The following is an 18,151-nucleotide window of genomic DNA, read 5'->3' as shown; positions in this document are numbered from 1 at the left end:
AATCGTTTAAAACAATTAGGATTAGAACAGTTGACCAACTTATTCGCGGTGTACGTATGTTGTAGTATTCCATACTTACTAAAAATAATAACGATTAGATTAAAATAAATACTTAATATACTACTATTGAGCCGAAATCAAAAATTGATTCCATGGCATTTCATTTTTTTCTCTATAACAGTGAATGGCAGCATTAAATTACTGAAGATCACTGTGATATTCTGTTATGCCTAGATAGATAAATTAAATATATTATATGGTAAAAGATTCGTTGCATAACCTGCCCAATAAATCAGTTTGTGAAAATTTCATTTAAGTGTTAGAAAGGAAAACTTAAAGTAAATTTTTACTTTATTAAACGACAACTCCAGACGGCCTAAGACTATCCAGGTTTAAATCTTCCACAAATTTATACATAAAAGTATGGAGTTTTTATATAAAATCATACAATAGAAAGCTTTGTAATGAAGTTGTTGGGATGACCAACAGATGATAGCTGTTTCGGATATCGTCAGTTTTCCATTATTAAGGGTATTTGGAAAAATCTGTTGGTTTCATTGTCCATTTATAGTTTTTGGACCGCAGGATTTAAACCCTGACAAGTTTGAGACGTGGGGCTGTGTGTTAGTTTTATGTGTTATATGCTCTCTACTTTCCACTACCCTAGATCGGAGACGTATTAAGTGATGTGTTATGTCTGTGATAATATATGTGAGTGTTGCAGTTTGCAACTCAAACTATTTCTTAGTATTTGTAAAAATAATTTCTTGTAGATATATAAAATGTTAGCATTCACAGTTTTCACGCAAGGAAAGCGTGTAATTTCATCAAAATAACACAGATCCAATAATCAAGCATGCTACAGCATTCTTTACGAACCCTACTTGCTTCTTATATTCTATTTGTATAAATAATACCTATAAGTTATTAAAAAAAACTATCTAAATATAATAATATTGAGGAGTTTATAAATTTGGAACAATAATGCAGTTCTATAAAGAATTTATAGATAATAGATATATTAAGACACGAGTATATATCATTTTCTAATGTAAAATATTAATGGATAATAGATACATTAGGATACAACTATATATTATTTTCTAATGTGAAATATTTATAGATAATAGACACATTAGGATACGAGTTTGTATTGTTTCCTAATGTAAAATATTTATTTTCTAGTAGTATTATTTTCTAATCTAAAATATTTATAAATAATAGACACATTAGGATACAAGTATGTATTATTTTCTAATCTTAATTATTTATGGATAATAGGTAGATACATTAGGATATGAGTATGTATTATTTTCTAATTTAAAATATTTATAAATAATATATATATTAGGATACGGGTATGTATAATTTTATTGAAAAAAAATTTTTTTTTTAAGAAAAATACTATATTTTGTGGATTGCAATAAGTTTATTTATTCTAACAATATGATGTTAAAATACCGACATCTAAATTTTTATTGGTTTTTATTTTTAGTAAACCTTTTAAGTTCGTGATTTATTAAAAACTTGTGTGCAATAACATAAATGTTATTACAAAGAAGTACGTATTAACATTAAAAACAGAAACAAAACTCTACAAACTTGTGAATATCAATATTTTCTGAAAAATGTTTATTAAACAATAATAAAATAAAAACATTGCAGGTTTTATGATATCAAAATATTTATATAAAAAAATAATAAAACACATTTATCAAACAAAGTCTCATGTAAGTGCAATAATGAATAATAAAATTGATAAGATAAACTTCAAGGTTTTAGAGTAGGATTTTTATTGCTTCCATGAAAGGGGCGTACATAACCATAAACAATATTTATCCGAATACAAACTGCAAGCAAACTGTGACGACCAACGCAACAAATGATGCAAGTCACATTCAACTGAAAAACCGAAAGAGTGGATCTCTAAGCCTGAAAATGGGGGAAAATGCGTCTCTGAACGCACAACGCACAAAGCACAAGGCACAAGGCACAATATGCAAATAAATGGATGAAAACTTGCATGACATTGGCAGAGTAATTTGTATAATCATTTTTGAATAATATGCAAATATATATTTTGCAGCATTTTCATTGAATGGATATATCTGTAAACATTATTTATGGTCAAGTGCGTGCAATATTTATGCATAAAGAGATACGGTACGAGTACACATTAAAATCAACGCATTGTAAAAGTTGTTATTAGCTAACAAACTGGAACTAACTGCAACTAACAGGCATGAAATTCGGGAAAGGTAGGCGTGTTATTACAGAAAGCACAAGTTTAATGTTTGTGTAGTAACTTTAAATTTGCAATAAATCGATTAAGTGATCTCTGTAAATCTGAATAAAGTCAACGCATTACAAAAATTTCATTAAAATCCAAAACAAGTTTAAGATTTAAATATATTGGCGCCAAAACCGCGCTTTTATTCACATTCAGAAGAATACAATATGCTGAAGAGGTGCCACTGGGTGGAATTTTGTTTAATGATGCATTGAATGAGCTTTTTAATGAAAAATAAAGTTGTCAACTTTAGTATGGAAAAACTCACTTGTCAATTGAGTTAAATTGCCGCATTTTTATAGATTGCAAGTGACAGACCACACCAATGCAAATCAACCATCGAAAATTGTTACCGATTTATAGCGACAAATAAGCCATAAAATGCGTCGGCGAAAACGTGTGATATGCGGTACGTGAAGTCTGGTCTTTCAAGCATTCGTTTAAATCAGAGGAAAAAAAAAAAACAAAAAATTAAAGGAGCCAGAGTCAGAGTCCAAGTCGGAATTGTTGTATGTAACAACAAATTTCATTTGATTTGACATGATGAATATGTTTTTAAGTTCGAATTGGCGGCATTTGCATGAGGCAGCACAATTTTTTAAATAAATTGCAAAGCGTAGGAAATTTGACATTGATTTGTTGCTAAAGTGACAGAAAATAGAAATGAAAATACAATAAAATCGAAATAAAAAAAAAATATCTTAATAAAATAACAGAGATTTTCATTTTTAAGGGAAAACGAAGAAATGCTTTTAAGCCGAAATATCAAAATTCCATAATATTTCCAATAAAAGTGAAAGCAATTATTTTCTTTCTTTGTGAAAATTGAACTGCCAAGATGAACGAATAAGCATGACTTCGATCACGTTTATTCGCATAAAAACATTAATTTATCGATTAACTTCAGTTTGATAGAATTTTTAATAAAAATAATAAATTTCAATCCGCACTACAGATAAGAAGTGGCTGGTTAGTTTTGTGACTCTATCTCTTCGGTGCAAACACAATATAAATTTTTTTTAACTATATCTGTAATTGTTGTTAGGTATAGGAATCAAATAAAATATTTTAATATTAAAAAAATCAAAGTGTATTTTTTTCTAGAAAAAATAATGTTGTTAATGGTTTATAGGTTAGGCTTAGGCCTTTATACACTGCAACCACCTTGATCTATTGTGCACCCAATGTTAAAATGCAAAATATGTTTATAATAATGTTAAGATTATAACATTGAAATAATTCTTAATCACACTCCGATACGTATTTAATTACTACTTGAAGAGCACAAAACATTAAATATTTTCAACTATAGAAAGAACCTATAACATGAGATTTCCTTAGGTCGTAAGTAATATATAGTTCCGTACGTTTCGAATTCGGCGTAGTCGTACGCAATCGCTGGAGCCTGATAAACAATTAAATAGTTGAGTCTAGTTTTATATAAGCTCTTTTATTGCACTAACTTCTAGCAATCGCCAATAAACAATTTTCTTTAATAATCCTAATATTATACAATTTATTTCCCAACTAACTGTCATAACCGGAAAACTATTTCTTAGTTCAGTTAAGTTCTAAATTCATAACAATATTTTCAATATGGAGTATTTAGTCATATCTTCCTTAGCATTATATTTTCCAACTGGCTGATAGTAAATTCGATACAATTACTAAAAGACTTTTCTCCACATAGAACAGATTGCTAGCAGGTTACTTGACGGGTTATTTTAATCGCCATCAGAATGGGGTCTATATTTGGTAATACAAATATTCTGAGCTCTTTCCCACCGTCTGATATTGCAAAATTCTGAACAAGTATGATTTAGATCTTTGTTTAAAAAACTGTGTTGTCTTATATTAGTTTAAAATTAGCTGTTAATAAAAAAAATCTACCACAACTAAAATTCTTTAATATTATATACGGATATTACATATACTACATCTATAGATATATAATATAGATATATTATATACCTATATTATATATAGGTTATTACAATTTTTAGGTTAAGTATGTATTTTTAGAACTATCATTTTTAACAATCAGTTAATGTTTACCTGACTAATTTTTGAAGTGAGTAGAAATGTTTAGATTCAGATTTTATTTTTAAATTTATTATCTATTAGTTTCTGATACTAACTTAATAACAATAATATAGAATTTAAATACTGATTTTTTACGATATTTATACATATATCCTTCTATTGCAATATAATTTGGAATTTTTTTTTTGTGCCATAGGATTATTAGATAGTATGTCATCTTGAAAAAGACCAAATGCTTCAAATTGTGATTATTGGAAATAAGTATGTATTATTAATATCCAATTTATCAGGAAATTATGCTAAAATAATTTTTTTTAATTTTATTGAGACATTAGCATTATAGAAATTATTTAATTTCAAATATATCTTAATTTTTTAAAATTCTTGTAAATTTTTTTTTTAAATATTAGAAACTACAAAGTGGATGTCATGTATGCGTTGTTCTTTACAAGAATTTATTATTATTGATCAATAACCTGTGGTAAACCATCAGGTTTCAATGATAAATTTAATAAGTTACATTAAATCAACTATACCGAATTCTTTCAATTTTCAATAATATAATATTCATAGTAGTTCACTGCATTGCTTGAAGAGAGTTAAATAGTGCCTAAATAAAGCATAAATCGTTTTCACTATGTCCTTATCCTGATGCCTCTTGTATTCCATTCTATTGGCATCCATTCTATTGGCATCCATTCTATTTACTCGCAAAACTATTTAAAAGGGACATAGTGGATATAAACTGTAAGAACTTTTTATTGAAGTGTTTGATCTTCTATGTCATATTTTTGACTAAATCTATCTGGTGACTGCAAGTGACTGTTTTTCTGCTTATGCAGTAATATTTATATGACATCACTTTAAAATAGATACATTGTGTTTTTACTTTCTGATATTATTATGATTTTCAATTTTTTACTATTCTTATTTATTTCCTAAATAGATTCAATTTAATATAGATAATGAATATATAGAGATAAATAAATATAAAAAATAAGAGTTCTTTGGATTTTGATTCAAAATTGGATTGTTCGTTCAAAAATATTTGTGTTGTGGTTACATTAATTTTTAACGTTTAAGCTGAAGTTTGTAATGCTACAGAAATTAAAAAAAATATATATTATTGTTTACTATTGTTCACTGATGTCAAAGATTTTTAATTAAATTACAGTGATCTACAAATCTTAATTATTTTGACTACAAATTAGTTTGAACTCTTACAAATTTATAAAATTCATACTTATCAAGTAGTCGTATAATAGCAATAGTATACTTAATAATGAAATATTTATTCAAATTATATCTATCATCAAGATCAAATTATAATCTGATCAATTATCATCATATGAATCAGATATTAGTAAAAGAGTTCATAACTACCGAATGTAAAAAACTTCAATTACATATTTCTCTAGCTATTAAATCGATCATTAAAAAATTGCTTCTTACCTTTGTTGTTGACATAGTTGCATTATTGCCACTTTTGGATTTATGCGATTTGGCCGGTGATCGTGGAGGTAAACGCTTTCCTGGACTTAGCAATTGTTGTTGCTGAATGTACATTGTATCGCTTGGTTTGACGGTTATATTGCAGATGTCGGCGCGTGTGTAGAAACATAATTTATCCTGTTTTAGCAGAAAATAATAATAAAAAAAAAACTAAATTATTTGAAATAAATTTATAGAAAAACCATATTGAGTTATTATTGAGAAATAAAATAAAAAAGATTTGTTGTAAAAAGTAAAAACCGGAAAAATTTCTCATCATTTAATGGTGGTAAGTGGCAGACAGAAGAAGGAAAACTATAAAGTATTTAACATTATTTTGTATTAAATAGAAAATGAAAATTCTTTGAAAATAAAATATACTAGTATTATACATAACTTGTTGCTATTATTGCTAAAAGCATTACTATTAAAAATTATGCTAAGAAAGTCTTAGTAAAATTCTTTAATTTCTTTGAAATTCACTTACTTTACTGCTAAAATTTTTTTGTTTTGTAAAATTAAATTTTAATTATTTTTTGTTCAATTCTTTAATGAATACTTAAATTTTACTTTATATACACTTTTTTTATAATTGTACGATTTGAAACTAATTTCTATAAAGTCATAAATCACACGTTCTCAAATGAAAATTGAACATAAACATGCCATGCTTAGTCTAAGTTGAAACATGATTTTCGTTTTCATGATCAACGTCGTGATGATCGTCATCAGCATCATCGCCATTAGAAAAGTAAAGAGAGACCTTAAAAAGTTTTGATGGCCTTTGCTGGAAAGCTAAGGCTGCTATTTATAGTGAAATAATAATAGTGGTAGTAAAATAGTAGCAAATACAACAGATTTAATGGTAAAAGGTAGCAGTGCATGATTGACTTTCATTATTTTACTGCTTAATCATGATAACCCATGAGAAGAACTTGAAAGTAAGTGATCTTATTTCAAAAAAATGTATATTAAGTACAGAAATAATTTATTAATTTTAAATGAATAATAATATAAAAAACTGCAAAAAAAAATATAAAAAAAAAATTGACTACAATTAAAATAATAGTAAAAGTGTGATTAATGAAGGAAATTGTTGAACCTAAAGCCTTTTTATGTTGAACAATTTTATTATTGTACAAAAATCCTATGTTATTGCAAACTTCAGTTTAAAGCTTAATAATGCATAATAAACTCTTTTTATTTGCAAGTAATTAATTATAGCAAAATGGGTTAATAGGTTAATTTAGTTATTAATGTACTCATGATTTATGAAATAAAAAGGCAATCACTTTCTTGGACATAAACGATAGGCAAATATTGCTTTGGTTTTCTGTATAACTATTGTGTGTATTACTATTTAATGATACAATAAATCCGGATTAATTTTGACTTATAAAATTATTTATTAGGTAATTACAATTGATATTAAAATCATTTTTACATTTCTGAAGTTGAATTCAGAGTCTCGGAGCATTTTTGTTGATAAATCAACAAAAAAAAAAATGTCCTCAATATCATTAATTATTGCAATTTTAGTCATTAAAAATGTTATTATTAAGATGACTTACTTTCTTATCGATATACCCTTCACATGAATAAATACATTACAAATCAATTAATTATTAGCTTAGTAACTATGTATATAAGATCCATTACTCAACACAAAATTTATTAATAATAAATAATAATAATAATAAATTTTGTACTGGCAAATAAACTTAGATCACATCATGAGCTTTATTGCGCATATAAAGCTTTTTTGTACATAGTTTTTGCATTTATATAGAGCTTTTTTTGTGTTATTCAAAGAGGTAGTTACTTTCAACTCAACCAAAATGTATATTTCATGCAGTAAAAAATAAAAAATTTAAAAAAAACAATATACAAAAAGAAAACTAATGCAGAGTATTTCCATGTTAAATACTAAAATAAAAATATTATAATTTAATTTATAATTAAACTTGAGCTACTTGTGAAAAACACATTAGTCAGGCACGAGTCCAAGTCTGGAACTTGCAATCCTAACAAATTATATATGGACTATAAAGTAATTAAAAAGAAATCTCAAAATTCCCTAAGACCACTGATGATAAGTACTTGGCATTACTCGAAAAAGTGTTGTATGATCAGCCAAATATCAAAAAATGAACTAAATTTTTGTTGTTGTCTTTTCATTTCTATTCGAGCCCTTCTAACTTTTAAATAATTTCTTTTCATCATAAGATGCGTCACATTCGGCAAGAAAAAATTAACATTTGATTTGTAAGTGTTCTACAATTTCTAATTTGATTTTCTATGTATCACAGAAATTTCCATTATTTAAAATCAATTTTTATACACAATAAATAAACAGTCCGTTATATAAGTTTAACGGACTGTTTATTTTATTTTTAAATAAGAATAAATGCAGTTTTATATAAAAATCATTCAATATTAAATCGAGGAATTCATAAGAATGTTTTCAATATTGAGAAATGTTCAGGGAACAACTAAATATACCTTTATGACATTTATTGCTAAGTTTGTCGAGTCAAATTATTATTAAATATTTAACTTTGACTTATCCTACTATACTGTATACTTCATTTTAATCCCTCTTTCTATCAATATAAATTCTATCCCAATTCCCACCTTTTATTTCCGTACCTCGTTAATAGAGAGTTCTTATAATAAGAGCTATTTTTATTGTTATATGATTTCACCAAGTTTTTCAATTTTTATTAAATTCTTAAAAACTAGTAGTACGTGGTATGTAAGATCTGATAATAAAAAATAACCAATGACTACGATTAGGTTAGATGAAAAATCTTGTGGGTGTTAGAAGATCTATAGACCGTGTATTTACTGTAGTACAAATGAGACACTATACTATAGTGCCAATACTTTGATGATTACAGTTTATTTGAATAGGACTAAAATCGGCTATATTAAATCTCTTGTAACCGGGTATTGCTTAACAAGCAAAAATAGAAATAGGAAATAGGAAAATTTTTAAGCTTTTAAGCTTTCATCAATTGTGCAGAAGATCAGCTTTGGTAAGGAAGAGGGCTACTGTTTTTGGGTAACTTTTTATTGCTTATCGCTAATTTAAATCTTAAAGAAAATAAATTGGTTAAACTACACGAAACAAAGAAATGTTTTTAATAATCAAACAACAATCCTAGAATAACACAAAAAACCCATATGGGATCCAAGTGGAATTTTCCACCTATTCGCGTTTAAAACCTAAGCTAATTTTTTATAAAAACAAGGGTTTAATTAACAAAATTGAATTAAAATTGATAATTAATTAATTCAGCCTTTTCACTGAAACTTAACCTAAAACCAATTTATGTTTTTATACTATCTGAATTATTAAACATTTTATCACCATCTTTTCTTTGTAATATCTTTAATTTTATTTTGAATAACACGAGTATTATCAATGGTTTCAAAGTGAAATCGGATTTTCATTAAATCTAACATTGATCTGGCGTTGGCCTGTCTAAATGATTATTTCTAATTGTGATGGCAAATCGGGGATATGCACGCTTGCCAATAACATAAGTATACTCAATGTAATTAATTTTGTGTCGTTAGTTAAGTCTATTATCTTTAAGTATTGCTCTTACATTTTGTGTATTCCCATTGTTGTCCTCAGTTGCTGACAAATGTTGCTGGTGCAAATTTTTCACATCCAGACATTGCTGATTATTGTTTTTATTGCAGTACTTATTATAGCTGACATGATTGCTATTGTTATTACCGGCAACAATGATGTGATTTGATTTCTCGACATTGTTGTTGTTGCTGCCATTGTGACCATTATTGATTTGTAATTGCATTTCGTTACGATTCAAATGCTGACAATGCATCTCTGGTATTTGTGTTGTTGTAGTTGCAGTTGTTGTTGTTTCAGTGAGCAAATCATTCGATGAACAACTGCTGCCGCAATCTGATCTGCTGATCTTACTGCTGTTACAGCTGCTGCTGCCACTACTATTGTTGTTACTGTTGCTGTTGTTGTTCTTGTTGTTGTTGCTGTTGTTGCAGTTGCTGTTAATGATGCTGTTATTAGCAATATATGCAGCTGAAGATGACGCTGATGTTGTTGTCAATTGAAAATCGGTGTTCGAAAATTGTGCGGAATTCAATAATGATGCTGATGATGATGTGACCACAATGCGATTATGTGCTGCAATTGCTGCTAAAGCTTCCTTATTCTCTTTATCAGAATCGTCGCTAATGATAGCAATGGCAGAGGTACCGGCAGCAGCAGTTACGTTTGTTGAAATTGTTTCACCAGTAGAAGATGACACTGTGGAAGATTGAATACCATCGGCAACTATGGAAGAATTCAACGTACTATTTGCAGAAGTAGAATCCAAACAATCCAAATCGTTGTCGGTTACTGTTGCGGCTGCTATTGTTGCTTGTGTAGCTGTGACTGCTGGTGGTGCCGTTGTATATAGCCAACCTTCATCGTCGTCTGATGATGCATCAGCGGATTTGAGTAACTGTGAGTTTGCGGTTAAGCAAAGAAATTCAAAGAGAAAATAGCAAAAGATTATAATGAGAAAATGTACAAAAACGCGCCGCAATTATGCCAAACATATTAAAACAAAAAAAAAAAACCAAAGAAAAATAGATAGATAAATTGATAGAAAGAAGAAATACATGAGGCTTAGCTTAATTAGCGTTACTTGTACAAATGGCAAATTGCAACTTGCAGATACAAAAATCTCGCTATGTAATAGACTATTTAGATACAAATTACCAAATAAAAACAACAAATAAAAACTACATTTAACATAAATGAGCATAAGCAAAGATGAAAAACGATAATAAAATTATGATTAATCTTAACAAATTTAAGCGCGAAATGCGAAATGAGATTCATGATTTCATTTGTAGAGCAAACTGTGATTTTAAATTATTGCTGATTTTTTAATTATAATCATTATGATTAGTTAATCTTAAAAAATTCAATATTTTGCTTTTTTTCACAAATATATAATTTTAAATTGTATGAATTTTTTTATACGTGTTTATATCTTTTTGGTACTCGTTAATGATTAGCAAAAAATGATGGATTATCTAGAGTTAAATGTTTTCGAATTGAGCTTGATTGAATGCGGATATTTTGATTAAGATTTGAGAGTTACGATTAGGAATTAACTACGATATCATTTATTTTTCTTTTCTTTTTTGCATATTTTAAATAAAGGACATAACATGATTGCAAACTGGATTTTAATAATGAATTCAATTTAATATGGATGACTGATCGCAATAATTAATTATAAATTTTTACGAATGATGACAACTTTCTGAGCTGAGTTGAATGATGTGTACGATGTTAAGACAGCAGCTTTCCATTAAAGAGTGAAATCAATTCAATTTCTTTTTATGAAAAGGGAAAATAATTAAGCATAGCCTACATGAAATTTAATTAATTAGTGATATTATACGCATATTAGGATTAATCATGTTTAAAATTTATATATATATATATATATACGTAAATACAGTGAAAACTCTCTTTAGCGGATATGCATTGCCCAGTCAATTTTTATACGTTCCACTGTAGTCTCCGGATAAAATTCACATTTCATTTTAGTTATTGTTAAAAAAAAAAGTATTGAAAAAATTGCTCGTCAAGAAAGGGGGCGTTAGTGTGATGAATCCATTATAAGATTTTTTTATGCTACAGTTTATTTATGAAGAAATTATTAATAATTATAATTATTATTTTAATTATAATTATAATAGCTTTGAAATAAAACATAGACAACTACAAAAATAAATTTCAATTCGTTGAAATCGTATTTCCAAATAAAGCTATAATTTATAAGCTCGTTCTAATTTAAAAAGGATGGCAACTACTTTGGTTAGTGTCACTTACAAATAAAGTGATAAAAAAACTTGGAACTTGAGCATTAAAAGTTTGTGTAGCCTTGGCTACTTATGGAAAAACATGAGTAGTAATTTGAGATGCACGAGTCCTTAGCCTGGTACTTGGGGTCCAGTAAATTATATACAGACTATAAAATAATTAAATAAAAATTCGAATATTTACTAAGATCACTAATGATGAGTACTTGGCAATAATCGAAACAACGTTGCATGGTCAGCTAAATTTCAATAAATTAATCAAATTTTTATTGTTGCTTCTTCATTATTGTTGGAACCCTTTCATTTTGTCATAGAACTCGTCACATTCGACAAAAAAAATAAACATTAATTAATAATAATTACTTCATAATTACTTATATTCGAATTAATAATATAATTAAAGCGAATGCAAACTAGATCAGCAATAGTGTTCGTTTAAATGAACTGTCTGTTCCACGCATGGTTCAAAACAAATAAAATATATCGGTTCGATTCCAATTTTCGTCACTGCAAAAAATATCCGTTTTTTGCGGTTTTCAGTTCGGTTCCGGTTCGAAGCCCTGATTGAACTGCCATTTTTTCCGTTCCGTTCAAAAGAAAACAAATATATCGCTTCGGTTCCGGTTTTCGTTTCTGAATTAATATCGGTTTTCGACGTATAAAACGTAAAAACTATGGACTAATAACCCTTTACGTTTAAGTGAAATATGCATTTAGGAGAGTATTCATTTAATAAAGATTTCATTGAACTTTTTATTTATTTTTTGTCGATTACTACATTTAGTATTTCAGTGAAAGCGGACATCGATTGGATTAGCAAATTTGCCCGGTTAAGATAACTGTCCGTATAAAAGAAGGTATACGCATGGACCAGCAATAATGTGCGGTTAAAAAAGATTAAGCATCCGCTTAACAGAGTTATTACTGTATTTAATATATTAAATTTATTAATATTTATTTATGAAATATATGTAAAACATTACTCATAAATTCTTTGTTTGTTAGTATATTACTTTAAATTCAATAAAAAATATATAAAATGCCTTGAACATTCCACAACCATAAAACAAACTATATGCAAATCTAGAATATAATAAAAATTTTTGTTAGTCATCACTTATGCAAAACCAGAACCATTGACTTGACTTGCATATCCATAAATATTATTCACATTTCTTTCCATACCCATCGAGACGAGCAACATCCCACAAACTCATAAGTATGTATGTATGTATGAATTTAAAAGTTCTACAAGGCATCATACGAATATCAATATAGATATGTATTCCTATATATATATATACACGTACATGTTGCTGTTTAAATATTTTACTTACATCGCTGGTATGAGATGCCGATGAGGAAAGACCATAATTTGTTTCATTGTCGGTGTCCAAATGTTTAAAATAGAAAATGGCACAATTCTTTGATTTACGATTGGAACGATTAAATTTGGATATATCTATGTGGCGATGTTGCTGCTGCTGACGTTTGCGCAACACTTTTGGTGATTTGTTGCTATTAGCATCACCAACAATTCTATTGCTGCCGCTATTATTATGACTATTGTTAGGTGTTATAATAGCAATATTTTTTTGTTTGCCTGCTGACGTTATCGTCTGACTGCTGTTACTGTTTGTTGCGAACGTTTGCAATTTTTGTTGCTGACTTTGTAATTCTGTATCAACATTCATATTATTTAAGGTTTGTAACAATGTGGTACGATGTTGTTGTTGCTGCTGCTGCGGTTGTTGTTGTTGTTGCTGTTGAATATCAACAACATTTATACCCATTTTGGTTTGCATTACAAGAGCATTAAACGTTTCTGTTATTGTAGTTTCTTTAGTTGCTACCGTTTCCCCAGCTGTGGTTGTGTTAGTTATTGCTTCCGGTAATTTGATGCACTGTTGATAACACAAATTATCCATGCCTAAAGCAGTAGTAACATTGTTAGTAAAGTGCGTAATTGCTGTTGCTCTTGCTGTGTCTGTTGCTAATGGTGCGTTTTGATTAATTGTTACTAATTGTGTTGAAGAGTGTTTGACGAAATTGTTAGTCAACAGTTCAGTTGTTGTTGATTTTGTTATTGGGTGTAGATTCGTTGATACCTTTACTTGTTGTTGCACGTAATTGCTGTTGCAATGGAAATCAGTAAATTTGCGACGACCGAAATTTTTGAAAGTCTCGTAATCGCTACTTTCAGAATCAGCCTCAAAATCAGTCAATGTTGCTGTTGTGGTATTAAATGTGCTGTTTCTTCCAAAATTTGAACTCTTATCACAAGCACTTGAGAAACTGCTGTAATTTAATTTGCGGCAAACTTGTTGGAAGTTGGGTGTATCAACTTCGTCTTCGTCGTCCCCTTCTTCCTGCTCGTCGTCACCGTCTTCACAATCGAGCTGATTTTGTTAATTTTTAGTTTAGTTTTAAAAGAAATTCAAGGAAAGCATGCAAAAAGAAAGCATTTTTAAAGCTTTTTCTTGCTCTTATATAATAAAATTTCATAATTATTTTTTTTCGAAAACAAACATTTTTTTTTGAACGCGCACAACATTTAACACAAGTATAGATCCGGGTGCATGCGGTATTAGGCCGCAGGGCCTGCAGTCTTGTCAACTTATTTTTAATGCAGTAATTTTTGCATAATAATTTTGACAGAAAAATTTTGGTTAGTAAATTTTATATCTAAAAATGCATCTAAACTAAAATTTTGAATAAAGGTAAACAATTTTACTTTTGACTTTCCAAATATACTAAGTTGACAGTACTGCATGCATAAAGTGTCAGTTAAACGACAATCAACGTTAACAAATCGAACTCTAACTCACGTTTCTTATTAATATTGTTACTAGAAAATCAAAAAAAAAAATAAAAAAAATTAATCTTACCTTATTTTTTATACATTCACGTGGTTGCGCTGTTGTTGTTGCTGCTGGAGATGTTGCTTCTATTGACAAGTGTTTGTTGTCAATATTGCAACGTACCAACTCACAAAACGACGATGAATTATTGGTAACAACGTCGTCACTTTCTAATTCAGAAGCAACATCGTTTAAATCATCTTCTGTGGCGGCACCGCTACCATCGACACACAATTCCGATGAATAATCGTCTTCGTCTTCGTCGTCTTCGATTTCGTCGTCCAATACGCTCTGCAATAAAATGAAAAGTAAATTCATTTAATAATCATTTAAATATGCATAAACGAAACCTATTAAAATTTAATACTTAAGACTGCAGGGGCCTGAAATGGTTTAACTATGTTGCAACACCACAGCACCTAGGGAAGGCACTAATTTTCAAATTTTCCGCAAATTATTTCTAATAAACAATTAATTACTTAATCGTCTAATATAAGAAATAATATAGTATCATATATATTTTTCACTAACGTTACTATTTCTCATTAATCAATTAATTAACACTAACGGTATGAGATGAAGTTTCAATGGAGTTTGATTACTGGATTGCAGTTTTTTAAAATTTGTCAGTATAACGAAGAAACAAGTCTAGAAAATGATGTTATAACTGATTTCCAAGTGGCGTTAAGTAAACTGAAACTAATAATTAATATTAAGTATGTTAAAATTAATAATTAATAATATATTAATTTATAAATGTTTATACAAATGTTTTATTGTACTTTAATATATTATTAAACCACATATTGAAAGACAAGAAATATATTCATTATGATGTAATCATAATTCTCATCATTTCGGTAGTGCTTAAACTTACAACACAAAATTATTTTATTTTAAAAATATCTGATAAATAATAGATTAGATAGAAAACACTAGTTTTAAGACCCTTAATTAAGACCCTCAGGGTCATTGTGTTCAAAGAAGAAAAAACTATTAACAAAAAGTATAGTGCTTTTTCGAAATAAAATTTGTAAAAAGATTTTGTTTAAAAACCTCTTATTTAGTAAATAATAAACTTAAACAAGATGGGTTCAAAAGTAAACAGTGCATCGAAAAAAAAAAGAATTTGTAGTGAGACTATCATCAATTTAAAGACTATAACTTCAGAGTCTGAAGTTCATTCGAATCTTAGACTTATTTAATATTATATTATATTATACGACACAATAGAGAGTTTTCAAACAATAGTAAATTGCAACAACAAATTTTTATTGAATTTTAATAAATTGCATTTTTCGCTAAGTATACAGCTGCTTCAAGTATTGCCAAATACCCATCATCAGTGGTCTTGGAATTATTTCTTATATTCAATTATTCGTAAATAATTTTTTCAAGAGTGCAAGTACCAAAAATTGAACTCGTATACTACCAAATATAAAACTCAGAGTTAGTGTCAAGAAATTGTGGATGATTCCAATAGATTAATCGAAATTTAATATAATCTCTAAGATCTAAAAATCAGGGAGTTTGCACGAAATTAATACGTTTTATAAAAATGAAAACAAAAGCTGTGTATGTCAGAATATATACGGTAATTAAAAATCAAAGAAATATGAAATTGCGGACATATGTGGAAAAAACGAAACTATTATCTAAGCTAGACTTCCTCCAACATTGGTACTTGGACTACTCTGCAATAAAATTGCCAGTACTTCATGTTTTATTATGTAGCAGATACAGAATAACATTGCGAAATAAAATTAAGTGCTCCGTATTTAATTTCTCATTTAAAAGGAGCTCTGTGATTGCAAATTTGGGTCTTAATAATTCAAAGAAATAATTGTTTGAGAGTTATTAATAAAGACAACTTTGAGATACGAATTTTTATGTTCAATGATAATGAACGATAAAGAACAGCACACAAAATAATTAATTATTTGCTTTAATTAATATAAAATTATTAATGTTTAACAACAATATTTATACAATAAACAATAAATATATATCCATTCTTAGAAATATGTAATTAAAATAAGTTGATTTGGACTTTTAAACATGTTTTTCAAAACTGAGTAATTTTGTGGTTAAATGGAAACGATACTCATTTGAAATGATTAATTTTGTAATTGAATAGGAGAAACAAACACAACTATAAAATTTTTAATAAAATTAGAATGAAATACAAATCTTTTAATCGTATAAATACTATTATACTGTTAGTCAGCTGCATATAGTATTTAGTAAGAAATAATAAAATAGAATAAAATGTAATTATTCTCAATCAAAGCACATAAAAACAATTTAAGTCTAAATCATTTCACTCTTAATATATACAAATTCTATACATAGATGGTATCCGACGACCATCTTCAACGAAGAGTTGTGGTAACAATTGAATAAAGTCAATGTCAACTTCAAAAAGAAGAAAAAATGAAGTAAGGAAAGAATAGGACATACATTTAGTAAAGGATGTGACTGAATACCATACTTTGTATTCACAAAGAATCTGCTAGAGACTGCCTAATCGTTTAACGAACTGAGACCAACTTGGCTAGGAATAGAAACAGTTGGAAAGAACTTGTAAAAACTGTAAAATTTTAATAGGATACAAAAACGAAAGTAATAATAAGACAGATATTTAGCTTACCCTACCTTTAGCTTAATATCCAAAATCCAAAGTAGATAGAATGACTATCTTACCACGCGCTACAATCTAATTTGAGTACAATTTAAATTGAGTAGCTATATTTTAATCCTCTTCAAGTCTTAAATATAACCGCAGATATATAAACTCACTTTTTAAAGTATATTTTTGATACAAATCTTAATTGAATTAAATCTTTATACTTCTTCAAACATTGTTGTCTCTTTCAGTCTTATAGGATATTTTTACCTATATAAATATTAGAATTTCTGAAATTCTGTTCTATGCCCTGATCACTGCAATCGAATGTTACTCTTATAATGATGTTTAATTTAATTTTATTAATTCTGATTTAAAAAAATTATATTATGCATAAATATTTTTTAATTTCCGCAATAAATTTTTAATAAATGCAAGTTAAATGATAAATGCAATTATCGAAAAAAAAATGTAAAATTTCATAAAAAAATAAAAATATAGAAAAATACTTTACTTAATTCTTGAAAAAATGACTTGTCAATTTTTGCCGTATACCTGACATTATCTGCAACATTCGTGATCACATTTAAGAAATGTTTGTATAGAATATCAGAAAAAAGACACGAAACCCGCGATTTAGGATACATTGTAAATCTTACTTATGCTTGAATGGTTGAACATTCACAAAATTGCACAAACAAAAATTGTGCAAATTGAGAAAAAAAAGATTGCAATCTCCCAAAAGCAACAAATATTGATTATAGAAATTGTTGTATGCATTGGAATTTAATTATGTGAAAATATGTTTTTTTTTTGTCGGTTACATTTTACTGAACAGATAAAAAAATTAATTTCAAACAATTTCCGTCACATTTAACAAAATTAAATTGATATTTTCTATGTTCAAATAAATTAAACGAAAATTTTTTAATGAGACATGTAATTATTGCAATACATAATAAG

At 27.8% G+C, this 18,151-nt stretch overlaps 1 protein-coding gene across 1 annotated transcript in view; it reads right to left on the bottom strand.

Annotated features, from left to right (window-relative positions):
* The window catches only part of LOC119681774 (putative uncharacterized protein DDB_G0277255), a 34,756-nt gene extending 19,908 nt beyond the window's left edge, over positions 1 to 14,848 (bottom strand). The window contains exons 1-4 of the mRNA XM_038095054.1: positions 14,590 to 14,848; positions 13,039 to 14,100; positions 9,439 to 10,323; positions 5,786 to 5,962 (exon numbers count right to left, since the gene is read on the bottom strand). Coding sequence (XP_037950982.1) covers positions 5,786 to 5,962; positions 9,439 to 10,323; positions 13,039 to 13,629 — 1,653 coding nt within the window. The 5' untranslated portion in view covers positions 13,630 to 14,100; positions 14,590 to 14,848. The remainder of the gene's footprint in view (positions 1 to 5,785; positions 5,963 to 9,438; positions 10,324 to 13,038; positions 14,101 to 14,589) is intronic.
* Between the last annotated feature and the right edge of the window lie 3,303 nt (positions 14,849 to 18,151).

Source organism: Teleopsis dalmanni, chromosome 1 (assembly GCF_002237135.1).
Source record: "Teleopsis dalmanni isolate 2A chromosome 1, ASM223713v2, whole genome shotgun sequence".
Lineage (NCBI taxonomy): Eukaryota > Metazoa > Arthropoda > Insecta > Diptera > Diopsidae > Teleopsis > Teleopsis dalmanni.
The sequence above is the reverse complement of the archived record's forward strand: the minus strand, read 5'-3'. Positions and strand labels throughout refer to the sequence as shown.